General features: G+C 40.8%; 2 protein-coding genes across 3 annotated transcripts; one reads left to right on the forward strand and one right to left on the reverse strand.

Annotated features, from left to right (window-relative positions):
- Positions 1–311: 311 nt before the first annotated feature.
- On the reverse strand, positions 312–4937 carry GZMA (granzyme A). Of its 2 annotated transcripts, XM_086479292.1 has the most exons (6): positions 4877–4937; positions 4017–4164; positions 3433–3444; positions 2198–2336; positions 1240–1512; positions 312–470 (listed from the first exon to the last, which is right to left on the reverse strand). In XM_086479292.1, exons 1-6 carry the CDS (start codon positions 4935–4937, stop codon positions 312–314), a joined length of 792 nt encoding a protein of 263 aa, XP_086335418.1. The 2 variants fall into 2 exon arrangements, with proteins under 2 accessions (XP_086335418.1, XP_009960539.1); XM_009962237.1 differs by lacking the exon at positions 3433–3444.
- Positions 4938–9590: 4653 nt separating this feature from the next.
- LOC104355129 (granzyme A-like) lies at positions 9591–15662 on the forward strand. Its single transcript, XM_009962238.2, has 5 exons — positions 9591–9651; positions 9739–9880; positions 12488–12635; positions 14494–14760; positions 15501–15662. Exons 1-5 carry the CDS (start codon positions 9591–9593, stop codon positions 15660–15662), a joined length of 780 nt encoding a protein of 259 aa, XP_009960540.2.
- The last annotated feature ends 10563 nt before the right edge of the window (positions 15663–26225 follow it).

A 26225-nucleotide genomic window follows, 5' to 3' on the forward strand; every position in this document is an offset into this window, starting at 1 on the left:
CTTAGTCTGAGCATGGAATGTAAGAATGTTGGAAGCCTGAGTCACAAATACCCATCACAGATGACTCCGTGGCTGACCGTATAAGCTACAAATACTGTTCCAGCAGAGCACTGTGTTCTGGCCCTGTTAAGATCACGTCTGTCCTGAAAACAGACATGCGTTTTCATCTATAAGGATGCCAAGCTGATAAAATTCAGTGTAGGAATATCTCTTTTACCAGTATAATGAAGCTATTTTTAAAAGCGTATTTCAAAACCAGATATTGTTACACAAGTACAAAGTAGGAAATCACTTGGTCAAAACCCAACCTATTAGGCTCCGCCTATAGTTTTCCTTATCCACTGGAGGTACTGCTTTGTGAGTCGAGTGTAGACACCAGGGCCGTCAACAGAACCACACTTCTTTGCCTTCCCAAAAGCAGTGATGCCTCTTATCACATTATTGCATCTTAAAGGTCCGCCAGAATCCCCCTGGAAAAACAATTGTCATTCAAATTTACAAAAGCCAAAAATTGCTTCTTTTAAATAAAATTTGCACCAGTTGCATGGAGGAAATAAAAATGTAGACAGTGCTGTTATGGATTTATTTTTTTTTCCCTCCTTGGAAGTTTCTTATTTTCATTAGCAAAAAAGAAAAAAAGACTTCATTCTGATCTTTCAAGTGTGACTAATGGGGAATGAATCTAACTCAGTGCTAAGGAATAGTCTTTTTGAATATGAAAAGAAAAAGGCGGAAACTTTCCTCTTGTAAAGCCTCTAGAAATTGGTACTGTTTGTGTAACTTCATTAATTCAGTATTTACATACTTTAAAACTTGGTAGTTCTTACACAGTTGTGCATTTGACTTGAGGCCAAATTAAAGTGCTTTTTACCATAAAAACCTGTTTCGAGGCCCTCTGATGTAAGAGAAGTTGTTCCACTGAGGTTAGCTGCTTGAGAGTGGGCTCATAAGCTATTCTGTGGAGATTTTTCTATTAAGATAATTTTATTGAAGAAGAAGAAAATATCTATCTGCTGTGCCTGGATAAAACCACAACACCCAAAGTTTGTGAAGGTGAATTTATTAATCAGAAGTTTTGATTTTATGGCTTAGAAGAACAAGCCTTGGTAAATTCACTCATTTATAGTAAAATTCTTCATTGAACTGGAGAAAGGCAGAAATTATGAATGTGTTAAAGCTAGTACTTTATATTTTATTTTTAATATAATCTATCTGTATATAGACAGTAAATATACTTACAGAACATGAGTCCTTTCCTCCATTCTTAGCCCCCGCACATATCATGTTGTCTGTTATAACAGGGTTGTTTTTATAATGATGTTTGTCATTGCAGATTTGTCTGCTGATGACAGTGATATTGACCTCCCTCAGGGTATCAGAAAGCTTTTTCAGGTGATTGTGAGTTTGTCCCCATCCTGCTACTGTGCAAGTTGTTCCTGGTTTAGGATCATCATCTGAAGTAGGCAGAGGAATGAGTTGCACAGCTTTATTAAGTTTTGCTTTTTTCTGAAGCTGTAGAAGATATGGAAAATAGTTATTACAGGGCAGAGTCTAACAGAGGCCCCTGCATGTTAACAGTTGGATCTTTTCTACTATGGTAGTGGGCGATTACTGCAACCCCCTTTTGAAATTCCTCAGTTCTTTGTGCCAGGATTTCTGTAGTCAATGTAAGAATGAGGAAAATAAGTATTCTTTGTGTCATGAAAACCCATTTAGCTTCTGCTGAAATACTAGCTCTTAAAAATACCATTTTACTTCCTTGGCTCTCAGACCACTGGGAGGACAAAATAGCAGTAATCACTGAAGCTAGCAAAACTGAGAATCAGAGAAGTCAGACATTTTTAATTACTACTGTTTTTCAGACAGAACATTAGAGGTTTTAACCAAATTCTTTCTATGTGTGAAATAGGCTTCTCTGTCGACAATCTTTATGCTTTCACTGAAAAGCCAGAAATTGAAATATTTTGGTCAAGCTCCAGAATTTTTCTACTTCTAGCATTGACATGCATTACAGGAATTGTTGATTGCCTTAGTTCCCAATTCATCCCTAATTCCCCAGTCTGCTGGATTAGCAGACCAGACTACACCCCAGAAGAAAAGTCACCAGAAAATCCCTTGGCTCATCTCCCTTACAAGAAGGAAGAAACTGGTACATTTTAGGAGGTGCAGATTCCATAAGTGATGTGTCAGTCTATACCTGCAGCAGCATAATGTCATTTTCCTTAGAATTGGAACAGTAGCATGGGTAGCGAATTTGTTTTGCAATCTGAAAAAACTGTTTTTCTCTTTCTCTTGCTTTCTGCGAATGAGCTCCAAGAATAACTGTGCCTCCTTCCCTGAGAAGAGAAGCAACATGGTTAGTGGGGTTCACTTGCTTAACTCCATAATTCTTTGCTGTTAAATGTGGTGCTATAATGTGCAGCTGCTACAGAGTCTCTTTTCTCATGCCTGAAAAGCAACAGTAATTTAGAAAAATATAAAAGATTGCCCTGTTTCTGCAAATAGTTGAAAAAAATTGACTCAATGAATCAGAATTCATGCTATCCTATTTTCAGACTCCCAGGAGCATAGACAGGGTTCAGGTACTTGACTCTGAACCTACCCCTATTGTTTCGCTTTGGGAAGTGAATGAGAGGTGGATGCATCAGCTTTGCTGTTGGTAGTGGTCTCACCAACTGTACCCTCTGCAATTTGTGCTGAAAATTTGAGAGTATCACTCACAGCACTATTCAGATATCATCACACCTGGACTGAATTGTACCATTGCTTTGCCCTAGCACCATTTAAACATCATTTTCTGAGTCCATGTGAGACATAGCTCATTCCCTTTCTCTAACTTGTTCTGCAATTTCGTATTACTCAATAGATACTGAGGTGGTGACAGAGTTGTGCCTGTTGGGGCACTATGATATAGAAACCAGGAGTGTAGGACTCCTTGGTCCTGCAGTCCAAGCAGACCTTTAGATCAGACCTCGAGTATAGCTGTTTGTGGGAGAACGATGTATGTTACAGCTGAATGGCAGAATATTCTTTGAGCAGATGTGTAGGTTGACCCTCGTTTGCGTCTTACTGCAGCAAACACAACCCTGAGGAAGTGGTTGCTCCTTTCCTTCAGCTATTAAGAGCTGTCTGACTGTTGACTGAGCATCATTAGGTTAATTGTATTTTCTCTTAAATGAGATCTTATTTAGAAACACTCTTTACCTTATGTTATTAGGACAGCTTTTGAGCCCGATGCTGTTTTTATAGTAGGTCCCATATATCTCCCTGTTTGGACAGGGACAGGAGGGTTGGGTCTGTTTTTCTGATGTCTGCAGAGTCCAGGGATTCACTGGTCCTGGGCAGGTCGTTGACAGAGCCTGTGTGAGGTCTGGCTCAGCGGCAGCTCTAGTCCTCCACACAAAGGCAAGGGGTTGGACATTTCATTTAAACCTCAGAACTTGCCTCCCTGAGGGACTCTGCCGAGCCAAATAGCCATTTGCATCTTGAGTCACACAGGATGAAGAAAGGTTGGCTGACAAGCCAACATATCCAGCAGGGCAGAAATCTCTCAGTGTCTCCTGACATCTATCTGGAGGATTTTTGCTCCTGTATAACTGCATTCTGTCTCTTTCTGTGGTGAACTGCGTATCTTTTACAGACTAAACCAACAAGAATTTATTTCTCTTTTCTGAGCAGCTATTTAGACTGGCCAGTCCTCTGGCCTAGTGCACTGCTTAACTGAGGAAACAGGGCTAACCCTTTCCCCCAAATTCACTACTTCAGTGTTGCTATTCTGTGCTTGCATGCAGCTAGAAGCTTGTAAAATACCTCTTCAGAAACAGTGAAGATCACTATACCTTGTTATATTATTTTTTACTCACTGAAGCACGTTTGTCAATATAAACTATAAAAGACAGTAATCAGAACATGATCATGGTCATGCTAAATGCAGAAAACCATGAGGGTAACTTTCCTTCTTGAAGAGAGACACCAGATACTCACTACGAACAATCTGAATCAGAGTAAGAACTTACACATTACAGTGGGCAGCTGTTAACACCCAGTTTTCCTTGATCAAAGCTCCTCCACAAATAGTTTTTCCACTTGCTCCATTGATTAGGGCCATAAATGGTCTTGAGTGTGGTGCTACTTCATTTCCTCCAATGATATCCACACACAAACCTAAAAATAAAAATAAGACACAATAGACACAGCTGGGCTAACAAATACTTTACGACACTCAAAGTCCCTCAGAAAAAACAGCTAATGTAGTTAAAAAGTATACAGACACACAGGTATTGTAAGTATGTCACAATGCTGGTCTTCAGGGTAGACTCTTAAAATGGTTCAGCAGTATTTCTTCTGTATGTTTCAATGGGACCAAAATGAGATCAGTGGGGTAAGCTTTGACAAGAAAAACACCAAAGTATTATTGCTCTTGCACAGTTCTCTTTTCTTGAAGTTTGCTGGTGTGGTTAATTTCTTGGCTTTCATTGTGAGTAACAACCTCAGATCTACCACATGGTAAATGTTGTATAATATGTGACTTATGCAGACACCTGGAAACAGGGCTATTTAGTGTAAGTCACATTACATGAACCTGTTTTTCAGAAAAACAGAAAATCAAAGGATTAATGTATGTGTATGCCTCTGAAGAGAAAGGTCAAATAATCGTATGTTACCTCCTCAGAACTCCTCCAAATAGCCTGTCCTCTGTGCAGCTTTAATTAGTACTACCCATTCAGAAATTACTTTGTACGAAAGATCAAACACATGCAGACAGTGGAAAAGAGCTAATAATAACAACTCAGACAGTAATTGTAACTACTTCCTTTACATTAATTTCTGTTGGCTTAACTGGAGCTCTGTATAAAGGACTGAATTGGCCACTTACCTCCACAAATTACCAGGAAAATAACAGCAGCAGAGGTGGACAAAGTGAGGAAAGCTCCCATGATTTCTGTCTCGTGTTCCCCCTTATTCAGTGTTTGATATATATATCTCTCTAAACAAAAAGGATGTGGGTTTTGATTTTCCTCTTAAGGGTATTTGACAGTTGTAACTGCAACAGAGGCAAAAAACCTCCCCGACACTGTAGCTTACAGCAGAGGTGTTAGTGAGAAATTGCATCATCTGTTGTGGTGTGAAGACAGGATCTAGCCCCTTCGTGTTCTTTCTGTAGCGTTTGCAGAGAACTAATATATGATTACTGAAGTGAAACCTTGCAAGCCACTATGTGACCAGTTATGCAGTGGGACTCAGATCACAAAAATTTAGGCTTGATTCAGTTGCCCACATGAAGATGTATAGTTTCATTGTAGACACCCCAAGTGGCCTCCAGGTCAGAGATGAATCACAGCTCATTCCCCATTACAGAGTTATCTGTGGTGTTCAGGAGCCCCTCAGGGCCAAGGAATCTGATGTTTGCTCCTTTCAGCATCTGATCCTACCTCATTAGTTTTGCATTGGATGAGCACCTGTATAGCACTGAGTGTGGTTTAGTGGCCTGGAGCTAAGGGTATAATGCCATTTAAAGTGTCTTAAGTGTCTTAGGTCTGCCTTCTGGTACAGAAAGCCATGGCTCTTCTGTAGGTGCTATGTCAGATTTGCCAGCCCAGTGCCCACATCTGGGAAACCCAGGGTATCTCAAATGTCACTAAATGCCAAGTTTTAGACAACTGAATTGAGTCTGGAAAACTGAATAAATCTTATTAGGGCCTTGTAAAGACACATTTCCTCACTTCCAAATATATACCCAAATAATAGAAATGACTTCCATCAATATTAAATAATTTGGAATATTTTGCTAACTAACTAGGTTAATTCAGTGAAGTGTCACTACCACAGAGCCTGGAAGGTTTCTACACTACAGTCAGCCTACAGAAAGCTTCTGCGTTCTGGCTGTGTCACACCTTTGCGCTCAGTTGGCCCAGCCTGATGTGAGTTTTACCTGTAGAAGACCTTGAACAGACAGCTGGCTCAAATTTGCTGTTTCCCTGCCTTCTGGGACAGAGGGTAATAATTGTTGGTGGTTTCTCTGAAGAAGCAGAAGTGGAGATATTTTTAGAGATCACAGAGCTCTTTGCCACTGTCTGTGTGTGTTTGATCGTTCATACAAACAGATGTGGTGACAGCTCTGTGCACTGCAAAACCACACCAAGCTTTTAAATGTCTTTAATTTTTCTCCTTACTACCTGCACATCCCCTGTAATTATCAGCAGTTTGTAGCACTGGCATTTTTTTTTTTTTTCAGTGTTCTCTTGAACACAGTATCACCAGGTGTCATAGATAACATTCTTTCATTTATCACTTATAAATAGTTGCCAAACTCTGATTTTATAACATTTTTATTAGCAGTCTTACCATATTGAAGCTTTTTCCTCTCTGGACTATGCACAGACGTGATCAGTATGAGCACTTGTGAGCAAAAATCCTGTACACTGAGACCTGCTTAAACTCATAGTACTACGATGATTCATCCTTGGAAATTCCTATATGTGGTGGCATGTCTAGTGAAAATATGTATCTAGTCTAGTTTGGTATGTATCATCCTATGTTTACCTGATCTATTTTCAAGAAAAATCTGTTTGAAAGACACAGAATGAAACTAGCAAATGTTGCTAGATATTTTCCATGCAAGTAAGATAAATATGCCTCCCATCTAAAAACAAATCTTCTATAGCCTGTTTCTATTTTTTCAATATCTAAATGCACTGCTATTTACTTCTAAACCCTATCTTCTAAAGATATTTTTTTGTAATTCTATAGATATTAGCATACCCATGCCTTTAAAAAAAATCCCCTCTAATCCTGAGGGATCCCATTCACATTGATAATTGGAATTGGGAATATGCAGTCTGAACTACTGTTTGATAACAACTGATTGCTTTCTGTGCAAGATCATTCGGAGCAACAGCTCTGACTATCACATAGTCCTAAGACTGATTGAACAGGTATTAAAGATCAGATTGATATATGCATAATCAGCCTCTAGTTTTGTACCCAAATGCTTTTGTCAGTGTCCTCTTCATCTTATGACTTAGGTAGATGAAGCTGAAAAATTGACATAAAATTTTAGGGTGTGCAACAAGTTGGCTGGGCTCCTTTGGTTATGGCAATAAGTTAATTTATGGACAAGTTTAGATTTTACTGGCCTTTTGCATCTAAAGGGAAACCTCAAAGCAAAACTTCCTTCTCTATTTGAGTGCATTGTGAAATTCTTTTATTAGCTCCTCTGCTGCATATGCAATTGGTCTTCAAGAGGACTGACATATGTAAGAAAAATGCTCCATCCTTTCTCTCCGCAGTGCCCTTGAGGTGTAGCCACTCTCAGCAGAAACAGCTGCCTGTTCTATTTCTAGCTTTTGCCTTTGAGGACATTACCCATAGGCATTAAGCCCACGGGTCAGCAGATCCCTTTCAGCTCTGCTCAGTACTGTGTTGAGCGCTTCTGTCCCTTATCTCATACTCAGTCATTTTGATCATTTTACTTCCCCAGTCACTATGCTCTTTATTCCTTCATACTGCTTTCTGTGGTGCTAAAGGTGAGCATCAGGTGTGATTTTATGAGACCAATTCAGCAGACCAATTTAAACTGCAGCTCTAAACCTTCAAGAACTGCTGGGTGCCTGAGTTCAGGGAGAGTCTGAGCTCAGCTGCGGGGCTGGCACCTGGGGCTGGGGAAGGGAGGGCAGGAGAGTGGTGCAGAGTGGGCAGCTGCTGGGAGCACAGCATGGCCGAGCTGGGGTGCCTTCTCTGTCTCCTCCCTGGGCTGCCCCATCCCCATCCCCACACCACTGTGTTTGTCTGGACACATTGCTCAGTGTCTGGGGCATACACTCCCAGGGACTCACTGGGGAAGGGACAGGACATATGCTGGGGATACCTATTTTACTTTCTTCTCTGATACCAGTGTCTCATGACCTATTGTCTTTTCTGCCTCAGCTATTTGCTCAGCTTCCCTGTTTTCATCTATTTACTTTGTGATATCATAGAAAAATGTAGTAGCACAGAAATACAAGTAGATGTGGTTAACTCAGAGCATCCTCGAACCCTTGTAGTGAACCAGTGTTACTTCTGTGAAGTTGAATATACTTGGCAGAAAGAATCCAGCATTAGATATTATGGTCTGGAAACTCATGCTTTCTGTCTGGTCAGAACATGGGTCTGTTGTTTTGTCTCTTATGCTGCTTTCAAAGCCATCCACTTAGTGGGAGCGCAAAGCCATAAAGGACTCAAACATAATTACGCCTTTAGGACCCTCTTTGCAGACATAACCTCCAGTGGGTCAATAATCTCAGGATTAGCTGGAGGACTGAGAGTGATTTTGGGGTAACTAGACCTGGCTCTTTCATGAGCTGAGGAATTCTAAAAGTCATGTATTTTCTTTTGAAAGAGCTTTGAAAGAGTCTTCTGAAATATGAAATATGTTACATTGTGTTGCATCGTGTACCTGTTTTCAAACTGGGTATAATTGGGAGGATTCTGTGCCATAGAAATAAGCATTTCAGTGTTATAATCTCATTCAACAATCTGATAACTGCTGTACTCTTAACTCTTGAATAAAAATACTGGCCAAGTTATGTTTCTGATTCTTTATAAAGGTACTTTAAAATGATAGCAGGTTTTTTAAGTTCTTCACACAAAGGCATGCTGGGTTTTTTTTGTAGTGGTTTGCCATCCAAGCATGCAAAACGTGGGTGCAGACACAGAGATTTGTAATATAGAAATGTCTCTCCCACCACTGTGTCTTTATAACTTTTTCTAGTGACCACTGACTAGATATTTTGTTTGTATTTGACACTTGCATGCTCTAGGGTTTTCTGCATCTGAATCCTGCGCCCTCAAAAATTATTGCTAAGAAGATACAAATTGCTCTGCTCTGTGTAGCTTATCTTCCGTGTCAGGTGTTTCTAAGCTTATGAGACAACAGATGCCTGCCAATTCTCAATGGCTCTCATAAAATTAATGTATGAATCTTTTTCAGTCTTTCAACTGAAAATGTTACCTGGGCAGAACAATTCTGCAGAGGATTTGCTGGCTGCTGGTGTATCTTGGTCCGCAGTTTGAAAATGACTTTTGTCATACTTGCTATGAGTCTTCCCTCTCACTGGTGTTCTGTGAAGCCTTTTCAGGTGGCCTTTGTGTTTGTTCTCCCATTCATTCACCAGCTCGAAGATGGCCAGTTTCATTCTTCTCACATATTTCCTTTTTTTTTTCCTTTAAAGACAAAAGAATGTTTAATTCTCTGAGACGCTTAGGTTTTATTATACATTCATCCCATGTAATGCTCAGGAATTTTCTTGTGTGCTTGTTTTCTTATGTCATACCTGTGGTGAAGGGCTGCTAAAGTTCCTGTAAGACTTGGACCAGTTGATACTGACATATGTTGGGGATTCAAGAAACAAGCAAGTTTTAAAGAAACCTGAAGAAAGAACCCAAAGAAACCAAGCCACAGTTAAATAATATGATATTAATGATGTAAAGGGAAACTTTAAGAGAGGGAGCTATTGATAAAACCTTTCAACCACTGTTTCCTGTAGGGGACATTTAAATAGAAGAGACTGTATCCTAATTTACAGTGCTCTTGTCAGTAAATAGCTGCAGCTATGACAAGCCACCTGTTAGCTCTCCTGCTTTCCCTAATTGCTGTTATCCTACCCTCAAGATGTAAGTACTCATCTAAGGATAAAAATATCCAAATTCACAATTCCTCTGGATAACACGTAACATAATTGCACTTCTGTTGCATTTCAGATGGCTGCACGGACATTATCGGAGGACACATTGTGCGTCCTCATTCCTGGCCTTATATGGCTGCTATCCAGAGAAAGAATTTAACTGGGTGTGGAGGAGCTCTTGTGGACAAGCAATGGGTTTTGACAGCAGCGCATTGTGAGTAAGTATCTTATACTCGGCAATTTTAACTCTTCATTGAGGTGGGGCATGGTGTGCAAGCCTGTAAGTAAAGAAAGGTGGATATTGATTTTTTAAGAATTGTTAAATGCTGCAGTTCTGTCACTAAAATGATCTAAGAACTTGTCATTCTGTTTTGTTTTGTAAATTACTGATCTGCACTGGGTACAGTTACCTTCATTAGTCAGATCTTGCCAATGTTACAGGATACAGGCTGAGCTGATAAAAGACCCAGTTGATTATTTATGCATCTGAAACGGCAATGTCTTAGAGAAGGGGATATACTCAAAAGTGCTTTAAACAAATCTTACCTGTGTGACTGGGACTAAGCCTCAAAACACCCTGAGAGATGAAGCTGAATTAGATGGAAACAGCATTCCCCCTATCTTAAGTGACCTGGGCTCATAAAAACTGAATGTTAGTCATGACTATGACAAGGAGTCCTTTGGACAAGTCAAATGTGAGCACAAGTGCCCCTTCCCCAGGTGGGATACCCCAAGGCTGGCACAGCTGTTGAACAGCTGGCTCAGGGTAAGGAGGACATCTACTGTTCATGTTAGGGAGTAAAATGCCCTGTTTTCACTAAAATGTTCTCTAAATCGTATTTTAGTCCTCTGTATTTTTTCACTGTATTTTAAAAGCAAGTCAATTACAATAAACCTGTGCAAACTTGACCTCCACAAACACAATGTTGGCATCTTGGGCAGCCTTCTTCCATCAGTTAGTCTGAAATAGAGGACACAGCTCCTTCTTTCTAAGTGAATTTGACTTTCACACTTCTTCAGCTGAATCACGTTTGCTTGCGTTTTTTGAAAGGGTAGAAATATTCACACCTAGCATGTGCTGTTTTGGACATTTACAAAACAAAAGCCAAGCCTTCCTCTTTGAAATAAAGGGATTTTTTGATGAGAACTGGATTCTCTTACTCCTCAGTCAATGGGTCAGAGATACCTAGTCAGTTATGGTTATAAAAATTCAGATTTGGGAAAGGGCACTGGTTTTCTTTGGTCCTGTGGAGTGTGTGCTGGGGTCGCTGGTTTGGTTTTCTAACAAGCACATTGATTTGGGCTGACTTTAAGTCTTTGTCACTGGGACAAACTGAAACATCTGTCTGGTCTCCTTCTTCTGAGCTGCGTGATGATGCCTTTGCAAAACCCACCCACCCTTATGCTGTGTCTAGACTATTCTTAGCAGGTGCAATTGCAGTGCATGTGAGCCTTCTTAACTAATGAATATTATGTGATAATTGCTTCTGAAATAATTTTTGTCTTAGCAAGATAGCATGAATCCAGCAATGTGAATTTCTCTGTGACCTGCAAACAACCTGTCAGAAACCTGGATGAAGTGGCAGTGGATTTTTTGCTTATTTTTCTTCTTCCCTCCAAGCTTCTCTGTATGCACAATGGCCAATTGCTTGGACTTTCTGCAAGTCCGGCAGTCACCCCTCTGTTGGGAATGAAACATGAAAGAGGCCCAGGGATGGAGTTTTGTGAGTCTTATATTATTCTCACTGTCTAAGTGTGCTTTGTAGATAAAAAGAGAAGTTTTTAGGATCCAGCACTACCTTTGCAGCTATTTGCACAGGCAAACATTCACATACAAAATAAATTAATTGTATCTTTCAGTGAAACTTGCAGCTGGAATGAAGAAAATAACTTTTGTTTTGTTTTGTTTTGGATTGGTAACTTCTTCATTCTGGCTTGGATAAGTTGTCCTGAGTGTAGAGAGATTGTGTTCTGAAGATGAAGCACAGGAAACCAGCAGTGTGTCTTCTGGCAATGTCATCTTGTTGGGCTGCATTAAGTTTAACGGGGCAAAATGAAGAAAGATGAACTCTAATAAATACATTTCTGATGATACTCAGAGAGCTTGGGGAAGGTAGACATTAATGAGTCACTTAACTGTTTATTAGCAGGAACTGAACATATAAGTCTCTTTGGGTTTTGGCAGTCTCCCTTTCTAATATTCACTATAGGGATGTCTTCAGTTAGGCAACACCCACCCTTCTTCATTAATGGTCTGAATCCTGTATTTAGTGAAGTTAAGGGCAACACTCTTATTAATATTAAAGATGTCCACTTTAGCAGAGCACTTGCCTGTATGCATAATGCTCAGAATGAGTATTGAGTATCGATGTGTGTTCTGACATCCCATTGATGTCAGCAAGGCAACTACATGCTATTTAGTCAGGCATGTTTCACTCCTTTGCAGGTTTAGGTCATAAGTCCAAAGGAGACCATTAAAAGATTAATGAAAGGCATCAGTACCAGGAGTCCTTGTGCAAGGGACTCTCCTTTAAAAGCCAGTAGGCTTTTCTCATGACATCAATTGCAAACTCTGGAAGTCCCTGAAGGTTGGATATCACACCATTATTTCACTAAACTAGATTTACAGTAAAGAAATTCTACTTTGTAGAGTAAAATACAAGCTGATGTCAAAACATCGAAATGAACAATATCCTTCCCTATGTTTTAGTCATGTTGTAAAATGAAATTGTGAGTACTGTGTTACATTGTCTTTTGATTATCTTGAGAGAGGTTGCTCAGTTCCAGTAGTGACCTTCTCTCCCTGTACTTTCTTTCAATTACAGATTAAACAAATCAGAAGTTAGAGTTGTTCTTGGAGCCCATCAAGCATCCATAGCTGAAAAAGAACAGCAGATATTTAAGGTTATGCACTACTTTCCTAATCCGCAGTTTGGCAGGTCTTCCAAGGAAAATGATATAATGCTCCTCAAGGTATTGTGTTAATTATTATAAATTATAATATGTGTGTATTATTATAAAAGGAATTTTGCTGATAATCATTTTGGCTATTCTTTGATATCAAAGAGTACATTGTTTAGATAGCTTAACAATATCACAGAACACCCTGCTTTTGGTTGTACTAATCTTGACAAGGTTACAGATCACTGTTGCTGTAAGCAGGGATGACATTTCAAGCCCGTTCTCTGCTCTAAAACTCCCTTTAACCTGTCCACTGCAGCAGCCCCTTCAGTGCTGTTCCAAAGTCCCTGAGAAAGATAAAACTTGTATGTCATCTTGCCTATACCTTTAGAAATGTCATCTCTTATGATGTGTAACAAATCTTGGATGGACCTTTAATTGGGCTATGCTTTAATGTTATGCCTGTGATAATGAAGAAACAGTTTTATGTAAAAGATCAATATGTATATTTAAAATAATTGACTAGGTACAGTATATGATGAATATTACCACACTTCTAAAATAACCGGTGGAATTATATGGAAAAGGAAGTGATGGATTGAACCCCATTTCTAATATTTAGATGGTATCACTGGTTTGCTATGACACTGACACAGGGAGGAAACTAGTAAAGTCCCTTTCTGGAACTAGCTGGAGCATTTACAGGCATCTGTGGCTCCAGCAACTTATCACTGCCCAAGTGTGAGAAGCTCTACTAGTGAGATACTACCAGATATTAGTGAGCACTCTCCATCTGTTTCATTGTAAAGGCGGACAGGTTCATTTCACTGGCTTCTCCTCTGGCCACCAGCAGCTTATCAGGAGCACCAGGTTACTTGTGAACAGAATACCAAAATGGGTCGCTAGAAAGAAGTATTTCTAGAGCTGAAAGTTACAACTCTGTTCCAGAATGACACTGGTACCATAAAATCCTTTGTCTGAATTTGACACAGGAGCAGGGATAGCATTAGCACCAGGGCTCACCTCCCGTCTCTACAGTTCTGCTGTAATGGAGTACTAAGTGACTTGGGATAAACTTTCCATCTTTGGCAATTCCACCAGCACTGGTGATAGTAAACTAAAGATTTTTTTTTATAAACTTGTGATTTGTTGTAGTGCCTTTTTTAAAAGGTATAAAGGCAGAATTGTATAACTGACAACCACTCGGCAGCACGTATAACCACCTGTGAAATGAATCATGGTGTAGTGATCATGGGTAAAGCAGAAAATGTCTGTTCAGTAGCTGTGATTCCTTACCAAGCGTATGGAGGATATGTGTTAGCACTGGGCTACGCTTTCATTTTCAGGCTTAAATTGGTCTCTGCCGAAGGATGAATGTGTCATGTAAAGGCCAACAAAACACAGACAGTTTGGATCATTTACACCCTTTTGAATCTCTCAGAGCAAAAACTTGGCTGTCTGAAGAGTTCAGGACCACATTTTCCCCCAGTTATGTTGTTGCTGTCATATCTAATTGGTTATACCTTTTGTTTTCATCTTTATTACTGGGTACATTGCACCATGCTTTGAGACTTGACTGTGTATCGGTCAAGCACCAGAGCCTGATTTCAACACAGAAGTTCAGTGGCAAGTTAGGTTCTTGAATAAGGCATAGATCCAACAGCCTAACTCCTGTGCAGATTTTTAATTTCCTACTATAATCAATGGGAAGCTGGGCTTGAACTCACTTCTCCTGCCATAGATAGGGAATTGCTATACAGACACCCTTTTGGATTTGCAAAGGGGCAATTAAGCTCACGATCAGTTCCTAAATACTGAAAAGTGATTTATAAGGAAGTATTGGTAAAATGAGATTAAGTGCCAATTAAAACTAGATTATACTTTTCTTCCTTTCTGCATGAGAATGCATTTCTTTCCTTTTTTTTTCCAGCTGAATGGTATTGCAAAGCTGAATAAATATGTGCAACTTTTGCCTCTGCCTGACTCTTGTGAAGATATCAAACCTGGCACAATGTGCAAGGTGGCCGGCTGGGGAGTAACATCTTCAGGAAGGCCATCAAAATATCTTCGGAAGACAACTCTTAAAATTGTTGGTAGAAAAAGCTGTGAGAGAAAATACAGAAATTACATAAAAATAACCAGCAACATGTTATGTGCTGTAGGGAAAAATAAATTTTTGAAGAGAGATGCTTGCCAGGTAAGAAGAAAAGTTACAAAGAGGAGGGGATGTACTTCTAACAATGGTTCCCTTTCCACTGGGAACAAAGCAGTGCTGGGCACTTAATGAGTCTGATCAGATTCACAGTGATTTTAACCACATTTGTAAGAGACTTCATTGCTGTGAAAAAGAAGTGTTAAAACTGAGTAGTTTAGGTCAACGCACACAACAGGATTGAGAGTATGGGAATTTGAGTCTCGGATTATCTCAGGTAACTTCAGGTGCATTTCATTAGCTAAGGTGCTCTCCTTAGGCACCACCTAGAGTTATTGGAGAAAAAGAAGAACTTTTGGGGTCAGAATCATCTGATCCTTTCCAGATGTCAACATCTGAATAGTACAGAATTAACTGTACCCTCAAAAGTGTTGCTTGGATCTTGCTTTTGATGTCTTCTGTGCCAAGTCCAGAAGGGCCAATTGCTAAAGAAGTGAGAGTCAATTTGTACCAACAACAAAAAAATACCTTTTGAAATAGAATTATGATAGCACTGTGCTGGTCTACAATGTTTTCATCAAAGGCTGCCTCAGGCTTGAAAAGAAACCTCTCCATATACCTCACCCAGTTCCCATGACGTGGTGTAAACCAACTAATCCATTTCATAGGTTGGCACAGGTTAGAAGCAACATTTCCAAAAATGCTTTTGCACTGCAGGTGGCACTGCATGCTTCCCTGGAGAGCAACGAGCACACATTGATAGTCACTTCTGTTTTGTATTCTAGGGAGATTCAGGTGGGCCGTTAATCTGTGCTGGTCAATACAGTGGGATTGTTTCTTTTGGAAAAGGATGTGGAAGAAGAAACATGCCTGGAGTTTACACACGACTGACTGAAAAATATGTTGAGTGGATTAAAAAAATAATTTTCCTTCACAGAGATCCATGAGACAGGCAAGGCAATTTTAACAAATACCGTGCTGTGCATTAGAACTAGATGCTGCTGCTTTAGCGCACCACTTTTAAAAAGTACCTCCCAGCTTTATTAACACCCTCACAGCTTTATGATAACAGATCAAAATATTCCCCATTGTACAAATAATGTGTTTACTCATCTTTAGTAGGAAACTGCTTCTTAGGTAACGCAATTTGTATTGAACTTCACCCTACTTCTTAGTGTGATGGGAAAGTACTGCTCACCTTGTTCATTGTGCCTGGGATAAGGCAATATTTTTGAATGTGTACTTACAGAAAAAGTCAGTTTCAGACTGGTAGTGAATGAGATGTCCACTGAATGAGAAAAAACAGAACAAAAGCTTTACATGTTCAAATATTTTGCTGTGACGTTATACAAAACCAAATACTTCAGTTCTCCATTACTAAATATTTATTTAACTAAATTAATTTTCAAAGAGTTAAAGTATTAAACAGATAAACATTTTCCCAATCTTCCATTATGAGAGAGGAAAAAAGAATGTCTCTTTTTTTTTCTAGATTATTTTACCTATTTTTTTTTTGGTGGTCAAATCAACAAAATGTCTTCTCACAGCTTGGTTCATGATCTCACCTTTCAGTGAATGGTCTGTTGAAAAAAGTATAAATACTGATTGCAATGGGAGTAATTATACTTACTCTAACACCATGCATATCTAACATCTGTCAAAACAAACAGGAATTTTGCTATGGATTTCAGCAGACCTCTACTAACAGAAGGACCTGCTGTGTTTCTGGAAGCCTGTGGTTAGCTTGGTGTATTCCCATTATCCTCCAAATATTCTCTAGGTCTTTTTTTGCCAACAGTTTGGAAGTGACCATCTGCAGGATTTTTCTGCTTCTTTGGTTATTGCATTAATATGTACCAAATACTGTAAACTTTGGGATGTTGCAGAGGCATGAATAAATAACTCGAACACATCAATGTCCTGGCCTTGATTATTGACCAGCAGCCATGTCACTGCACTCAGCAGAGCAAGCCCTGTCTCATAAAGGCTATGCAAATAAAGGAACAAATGGACACCACAAAACTGTGTTGATAGTCAGCCATGGTGCAATAAAACCTGCTGATGTGGTGTATGGGTGCTTGATCCAGTTCTCGCTGGAGGGCATGGGAAGGAACATCTTAAAAGATGCCAGTGAGAATTGGCTCAGGACTGGAATACAGACAGAAACTGGGAAAAACTGGGGTAAAAAAGAGGAAGTGATATAAAAGTGGAAAGAATAATACACCGCTGTTAACACTTTTCAGCTGGGAGTTTCAGAGGATGTTGCGAACACAAATTATTCCCTTTTACCTTTGTAAGGTAAATAACAGCGGGGATATACTTCTTCCCATCCCACAGGAGACTTCGCACCCTGCAGCCCAATAACAACTAATTGGTGTTTAACCTCTCAAAAGACAAAGATTTCACTCACTTTTGTTCATGTGAACAGTGTCTGTATCTCAGTCACTGATGGGAAATAGTGAATGATAAGAGTCTGGAAACCATAACCCAGCAGGTTAATTCCAGTTCAGATATAGGGCTTTGTGTGTGTAATCTCCTGTAATGACTTTCCTTACAGCATTTTTTCTTATTTTATGGGTGATGTAGCAGGTGGACGGGCATTACTGCCAGGCCCCTGGGGCACCACTAGGCCTGACTGTCCCTGCCCAGGCCCCAGGGCTCCCCCACCCACCTGCCTATGGCCCAGGACCCATGTGAACTCCCAGGGTCATCAGCCCCTGCCCCAGCAACCCCCCAGCAGGGCCAGTCTACAGCTCCCTGCAGCCTGGCCCTGCCCCACCATGGGCCCCGCTGACATCTTGGCCTGGCCTTGGCGGTGCGGGAGCAGTGCACTGAAGAGAAACCTTAACTCCATTTCTGTCCACCCTGGGGCAAGCAGAGTCTTTATTCCCTGCACATGCAACTGGAGGGAAGTCTTTGCTAGCGTTGAGACCTTGAGAGAGTGCCTGCCCATCCGCCCCTCTGGGTGAGTGGCAGTCTGGGCCAGAGAGCATGGTAGGAGTTTTGCAGCAGGGCTGCAAAATGCCCTGCAATTCTGCATTTTATTAGCACCCGTGAAAGCACACGGTGGAAGGATGACTGGGTCTGCAGCCAGGGGTAGGCAAAGGTCCAGGAAAGCGTGAATGTTGCCTAACAAGGTGACCACTGGTGTCACTCACTGCTGAAACCACTGCTGGGCTGGTTTTCAGAACTGAGCTGGAAACAAGAAAGCCACAGACAGTAGCTCCAGGTATGTTACAGTTTTACAGTAACAGACACCCACAAACCCTGATAAAGTTTAGCTAGAAATGCGTTCTTACTAGGCTGAGAGGAGCTCATATTCAGCAGCTTGTGGCAGTTTAGTGTAATTGCAGTTGTTTCCAGCACAGCATTTGCAATTCCACTTTCCTTCAGTAAGAGAAATCTAGTCTTGGCTCTTTTAACCTGTCACATCTCAATACTCACCTCTAGGTACCTACGTCCCCTTGCAGATACCTCCCAGTTTCCAAATACGGTCTTCTCGTACCAGACCAACTCTCCCATAACATCTGTTTTTATCTTTACTGGAAATTTCTGCGTGGATTAAAGGACTCCTGCTCCGGGAATCTGTCTGCCCCTCAGCAAGGGCTGGGGTCCTATCTAAGCTTGCACTTTGCAGCTTGGTCTCTGCTGAGCTGACTTCTCTGTTGGATATTTGCATCTATCTCTGTTTTTACTGAGGTCTTCCAGGTAAGCGATATTTCTTAAGGATTATTTTATGGGAAGTCTGACTTGCTTGTTGCCTGTCATGTAGTTATATTTGGGTATAGAAAGCAGCCCCTAAGGCTGACTAGGCCACGTAAAGATATGACAAAAGGCACTGCCATGCAGTGCATAGTGTTGATGTAGAGTGTACAGTGCTGACATATGGCTGACAGCTCTCTATCAATAGAGGCGGGCTGACAACTCATATTCATACATCACACAGGGGTGCAGATGCCAGCTACCTTTAGTCCTTGTACTGGGCAGTTGTAGCTGATGTTTTGTACTTGTTTTGGCTGTACATCTAATGCACTGTATGTTCAATGTGGGAAACTTTTTTTTAAAAACAAACTTGTAGTTCTCAGTAAAGAGGGTGGCATTATCTGTTGTCAACACCTGTTGTTTCCTGAAAGTGTGGTGATGTGTTTGGAGCATGGATTGTCTCCACAGCTTCTAGTCAAAGTCTTTGTTTTATCTTCTGACTACAGAACCTCCCACCATCTAGCAAGCAGTAAAAGTAACCTTCCTTTTGAGCAACTCAATCTGGCACCAGGAAGAAACATTTAGAAAACAGAATTGAAAAAAAAAAGCCAGCCATCAGATTTTCAAGATAATTTTCTTGGATACATGCCAATGCGAAATAAAGATAAACTCAGAAGACTCTTCCGAAGTCTGAATGGGTCAGTTCACCATAGATGGACAAATTACAGCAGTCATTTTAATATGTTTTTTACCTCTTTTAATTATGATTTACTAGTTTCCAAAATTTATCCTCATCTCATTAATGATCTGGCAGATGGTTCAGACACTTCCATCTCAGTATGTTTATAACCCCAAGATCATCAGATGAAGCTCTTTTTGGATTGACTCATAATATTTAATAATCAATATCTAGCAGGTTGCAAGTAGGTTAAATTTAACTGTAATTCAATTCAAGGGGCACAAGTTGCTTCAAAGCCATTGAAATCAGCTGTGAAATGTGCATTGAAAGTCAGCCACTAATTTCACAAAAGGTCATCGAGTCTTAAAGCTGTACCAGGACCCACATCCTTTTCATGACAAAGAGGAAACCACATGAAGTTGAGAAAAAAGCCCTTATTTTAATAAGTAATAGAACAGAAACTTACACATCTTAGCTACTTCTAAAGGCACAGATTAGATTCATTGTATAAACAATGGAGTTTGTTCTTACATACATTTGTTTGCAAAGAGCAAGAAACTTCACCCTATTAATGCACTCTGACAAAACCTTTATTTTGATAAAATACGAAACCTCTCTGTAGCCACACAGGAAATTAAGACAAGCAATAATTAGAACTGACAACATCAGTAAACGAAAAAAAAAAAAGTTAATTTCATGACTCTTTATCATTGCTGTCATTAAAAATTACTAATCATAAGCATTTAATAAACCATTTCCACTTAAATGAAGAAATGGCATAAGGTTGTTGGTTTAGGTTATCTTGAAACCATGTAGAGGATGTTACCTATCAGGATGTAGTGTCCAGGTTTCTTGAAACATCCCTATCTCAAGCTGTTACAACCAAAGTGACATCACATATCCTTTCAGCCCCCTTGGTACCAGATAAAAGCAGATGCAAGAAAAGAAGGGGGAGCTCTGGACCTAGCATGTTTGCAACCCCCCCGACATTTTCAAATGGCAATGGACTGCCTAGGCAGTGATGTGGCTTTCACTGATTAAAATCTGGGGCCTGCACAATCCTGTCCTAGCGCTGGTCTTATCAGAGTTCAAGTAACTAATGGTGATACTAAGCACACAATTATTCTCTGAATTGAGGCTTCGGGCATGCTGATGGAGCACTCTGAAGAAACTTGCACTGCTTCCTTTCGCTGGGGATTGTGAGAGGCCCCGTCTTCCAAGGTGATCCAGCCAGATCTTGTCCAAGAATACCTACTATGTACAATCCACATCATAATGAGAAGAATAATGTGGAGGCAGCAACTATACTCGCAGCACTGAAGATCTCACACACATGGAAACAGAAGATAAACTTGCTGACACTGCTGCACGGTTCATTTTCTTTCTGCAGTATTTCAAAGGGATGGGTTCTAACTACAGGTTTTCTCTACACTAAAACATGAGTACTTGAGAATGTGAGTGTGCTGAAGAGTGTGATACAGGGGGCTACTGTGTTCATGATTCAAGCTACCCCAACTTCAGAAGTTATCATCACCTCTATAGCTGGAGGGGAGTTGTGGTTTTGCCTCTCCAGGAGTGGAAACAGGTGGTTTGAGTTAACTTGCTGCCCCGTGAATTAGTTTCTGGAGTTGTGAAATGAGACTCTGCTGCAGCAGCAGTCAGCCAGGCAGCGCCAGTGAGATTTGACCTGGACTGCACATCAGAGCCCTGAACTATTAAACAAAGACAATTTGTGTATTCTGTCTTATGAACAATGATGTTGATCTTACAGACCTTATTATGCAGAAATATTGAGAGTATCTGCACGAGGTAAAAGCACAGCTGGTGATAACACAAAAAATAGAGTGAGTTCTAATGGGATATTTAAAGTGTTTCTCTTCCAGGCCTCTTTCCCTCCCCTTGTTTGTCCTGCACCCAGTCACTGAAGTCAGGGTCATGGTAACCGTTTCCGGCTTTGATATTCATAGTTGGGACAGTGGTTTTCAAAAGGGTTTTGTTATTCCACCAGCTGTGTTGGGTTGGGTTTTTCCCTTCTCCTGATGGTTCCAGCTTAGCCATCCTGGGCAGTATTCATCTGCCTAGCCAAACACTGCTAGTGAGTCTGGGTGGGTTTCAGTGGGTACAACCAGTGGTTCATAAGTCCTGTTTCAGGCACTTATCTTAGGCAATAGAAAAAAAAAATAATTTCTTTCTATGTTGGTTGTAGAAAACAGACTTATCTGTTTACTGCTGGTGCTTTATAAAATGAAAAAAAATATTTCGTTTTATAAAACAGGAAAAGCCACTAAAGCCAGAACTGAGGAACCTATTGCCCAATTCTGGCCCAGTTGGCCTCATGGGATCCATGAGAGGGAACATCTCATGTACCACAGCTTTGGGGGCTGTTTCCTGTTGTCAACAAGCATCTGTAGTTGACCTTCCTCTTGATCCCACTTGCAGCTTCTTGACAGGCAGGACGAGACACTTGGCCAGCACCCGGCCAGCCTTCATAGTCTGTACCATTATAGGCCAAACCCTGTCACAGTGACAAGGATCCATAATACAGCATGAGTGGCAATTAGAACATAGGATTGGGGGCTGAGCAGTAGCTGCCTCATTTTAATTAGATCATCTATGAAAGCATATCTGATTGTGAACTATTTCAGAAATTCTGCTTGCCTAAATAGTTTATTCTATCAGTGGCAGGAAACATCGAAAATAACCCATGGTCAGTCTATGACAGTTCAGGCATTAAAGCAAGAGAGAAGAATATGTCAGTATGGAGAAATCACACATTCAGTCTGTCAGATTCATAACTTGGGAAAATAGCTGCAGCTTTGAATAATTTACTCAAATTTTTTTCAGGCATTTTTCTTAAAGGATAAAGCTCGTGGGCATTTGATTAAATGACTGAAAATTAACATCAAGTTTTTGATCAAATAATTAAGGTTGATCTATGAGTAAAATAAAAAGGCAATACAACTCACCATATTTTATTTCATTCCATTCTCTCAAATACACTGAATGGATACAAGTGCATATAAATTATCACATTTCTGAGTAAGAACACGAGGTGGTGTTCTGCACTTGTAACAGGTGAAAAGAGGTTATAAGACCTCTTTTAGCAATATATTAAGAAATTTTAAAAGAATGAGTTACAAGCTAAAATAGATTTGGAAGTGATTAGGCTGTTTTTAGGTCTATGGCTTATAATTCTAAAATTTGTGGCAGTTTTGTCACTTAATGAAACACAAACTTATCACAGGTAATATGCAGCTGTTACCCCTCACTGCTTATTTGCTTTCCTTACTTTGAACTGGCTTTGCTTTCTTTACAGCAGAGAAGATCATAACACATTGAAAGTATTGTGTGGAATCCTGGCCTCACTGAAATGACTGGCAAAGCATTTATGTCATTCGGGTCGGTGTTCAGCCACAATACGTGTGCCCCAGAAAAAAAAAAAAATTCAAATATTTGAAAATACAGCCATAGGATTGATGAGGCAAAGGACAAAATATGTAAGAAGCATATGCATGCATGAAAATCCTGTTGATGCCCTGGGGAAACAAATGGATCTGTGCTAGATCCCTCCAAGTGCATTGCTCTGGGAGGGCACCTTGACTGGTGACTTTTTTCATGGAAGCCAAGATATTAATTCAATTTGTGTCCAAACCTGAAGCAGATATCAATTGAATATAGCATGGAAATGCCTGAAGACCGACTGTCAAAAGTCTCCTTGAAGAAGACTCTGCACCAGTTAGCCCAAAGTCTCAAAGAGGCTTCAGTCTAGATGGAGGAGATGGAGAGTGTGAGGACTGTGAACAAAAGCAAGCAATAAATATGGGCTGAAGGAATACAGTCTTGTTCCACTCTTATTTTTAGGGTGTGTTTTGTGCATGGCATAAATAGAGTTGCGAAGAATAAAGCTGGATATAAATCAGAGAGAGAGGACACACTGAAATAAAGAGATTAAAATGTCAGCAGTTAAGAACAGCAGAATGAGGACTAAGGGTGAGCTGGAGAGATTGTGTGGCAGAGAGAAGCCAGGACAAAACAGCCACTCATCCTAAGGAAAGAAAGTGTGTGTAACACTGTGGAAAATTCTTTAACAGTTCCTGTTGGTGTTCTTACTCCTTTCAGCCTTTGTCTGGCTCTTCCCTGGAGTTTTATTACCTAGGAGACGGTGAAGTCCTCCTATGGCCTTTCTGGGATCATCTAATTTTTCTGCAAAGTGTTTATGCTTCAGAGATGAGTACTTATGAAACGGAAGAGAGATTTCTTCTTAAAGAAAAACGATGATTGATATAAATTTGATAATTTTGCATATATAAATGAATTAGTTAAAATTGTTTTTTCTCTGCCAATGGAAAGAATCGTAGAATCACAGAATGATTTGGGTTGGAAGGGACCTTAAAGATCACCTACTTCCAACCCCCCCTGCCATTGGCAGGAACACCTTCCACTAGATCACATTGCTCAAAGCCCCATCCAGCCTGGCCTTGAACACTGCCAGGGAGGGGGCAGCCACAACTTCTCTGAACAAACTGTTCCAGTGTCTCACCATCCTTACAGGAAAGAATTTCTTCCTCATATCTAATCTAAATTTACCCTCTTTCAGTTTGAAAACATTGCCCCTCGTCTTATCACTAGTCTGTAATGGGTCTGCCTGAGATGCAGCCCTCACCGTGCTGTGCAGTGGTAGCTAGATAACACACCAGTGTTTTGACTACTGCTGAGCAGGGCTCACACAGCACCAAGGCTGTTTCCCCAACATTTCCCCAGTAGGCTGGGGGTGGGTAAAAACTTGGGAGGGGCTATAGCCAGGACAGCTGACCCAGACTGTCCAAAGGGATATTCCATCCCACATGATGTCTGCTCAGCAATATAAGTTGGGGAAAAGAGGAAGAAGGGGGGGACATTCGTTTCGCGTTTGTTGTCCGGAGCAACCGCTACGCGTACCAGAGCCCTACTTCCCAGGAAGTGGCTGGACATCGCCTGCTGATGGGAAGTAGAGAGTAAGATCTTTTGGTTTGCTTTTGCTTCCACGCATGGCTTTTGCTTCATTAAACTGTCTTTATCTGACCCACATGCCTGTTATATTTTCTCTCCCCTGTCCAGCTGAGGGGGTGAAAGTGATAGAGTGGGTTTGGTGGGCACCTGGCATCTGGCCAGGGCCAAACCACCACACAGTTCCTGATCAAGAGTCCCTCCCCACCTTCCCTCTAGGTCTCCTTGAAGTACTGGAAGGCTGCTAGAAGGTCTCCCCAGAGACTTCTCTTCTTCAAGCTGAACAACCCCAACTCGCAGCCTGTCCTCGTAGGGGAGGTGCTCCAGCCCCCTGATCATCTTCGTGGCCCGCCTCTGGACCTGCTTGAGCAGGTCCCTGTCTTTCTTCTGCTGGGGGCCCCAGAGCTGAACACAGCACTGCAGGTGAGGTCTCACCAGAATGGAGTGGAGGTGGAAAATCCCCTCCCTTGACATTCTGGCTGCACTTCTTTTAATGCAGCCCAGGATGTGATTTGCTTTCTGGGCTGCAAGCACACATTGCTGGGTCATACTCAGTTTTTCATCCACCAGCACCCCCAGGTCCTTCTCCGCAGGGCTGCTCTCAATCCACTCATTGCCCAGCCTGTATCTGTGCTGGGGATTGCCCTGACCCAGGTGCAGGCCCTTGCACTTGACCATGTTGAACTTCATGAGGTTTGCACGGGCCCACCTCTCCAGCCTGTCAAGGTCCCTCTGGATGCCCTCCCTTCCCTCCAGCATGTCAACACCACCACACAGCTTGGTGTTGTCAGCAAACTTGCTGAGGGTGCACTTGATGCCACTGTCCATGTTGCTGATGTTAAACAGCACCAGTCCCAATACCAACCCCTGAGGAACGCCACTTGGTCTCTACTTGAACATCAAGCCGTTGACTGTGACTCTTTGAGTGTGACCATTCAGCCACTTCGTGATCCACTGAGTGGTCTGTTTGTCAAATCCATGTCACTCCAGTTTAGAGACAAGGATGTCAAGTGGGACAGTGTTGAATGCTTTGCTGAAGTCCAGGTAGGTGATGTTGGTTGCTCTTCCCATATCCACCATTGCTGTAACCCCAATGTAGAGGGCCACCAGATTTGTCAGGCATGATTTGCCATTAGAAAGGTTATCCTGGTGATGTTGAAAGGTTATTATCCTGGTGATATTGCAGAGAATACACAGAAATGTTAGGTCATGAGGACACCTAACCCAAACTCAAACAACTCCACATTTCATGCATATGGCCACTGATTTTCTTGTTAGCAACCCATGGAGTACAAGAGCTGAGCTTTTAATAGCCTTGTTGTTCATTACAGGAAATAACTACTTGGTCAAGTCTGAACTATATATAAAGCATAGCTAAAAATTTTGCAGAAATGTTGTAAGACAATAGCACTGCTTAATTGCAACAAGGTTTTCAAAAATATGTTTTAGTACAGAAAAGTAGAAATCGCATTAATACTTAAGATATGGTTCTATTCACATAAGTGACTATAGAGATGTCTCCTTTTTTTTTTTAAAGAGCAGAGATCAAAATCAGCTTGAGTTGCAAGTAAAAGGATACTCCCCAGGAATCCTAAGATATTTGATTCTAAAATTGGTATCTAGAATTTGAAAACCAAATGGTCACTTTAAGATTCTGAATGGGTATCAAGAACAAACATTTCTCAAATGAGAATTTGACTTAATTATCTGGGACCGAGAGTCAGAGTACAATTACCATTTGCATTGAGTAGGTAAAGGATAAAATTCACGATATTTGTAATTTTATTGACTGTTGTTTTATTGTTTATGTCCCAACAAAGCTAATGAAAATATTTGTTCCAGTCTAGTATGTTTTATTCTAGTTCTCCAGAGAACTACTGAGACCATAGGCTGCATGACAATAGAGAAATGAGTGTGTATTCCTGCATCAGTTAATTATGTCAAATAGTGAGAGACAAAATATCTTCCACGTTATCTTAGCGTTAAAGTTGTGTACTGTATGAACAGAATATATGCACCTGAGCACTTAAGTAGAACAGGTGAAGAACCATCATTCACATCTTGTTTTCTTTTATTGATAAAGAAACTGAATGTTTGAAGATCATTTGCAAAAGAGGTGTGTGTGTCCCTCACCAATGTTTGA

Source organism: Leptosomus discolor, chromosome Z (genome assembly GCF_034619465.1).
Source record: "Leptosomus discolor isolate bLepDis1 chromosome Z, bLepDis1.hap2, whole genome shotgun sequence".
In the NCBI taxonomy this organism is placed as follows: domain Eukaryota; kingdom Metazoa; phylum Chordata; class Aves; order Leptosomiformes; family Leptosomidae; genus Leptosomus; species Leptosomus discolor.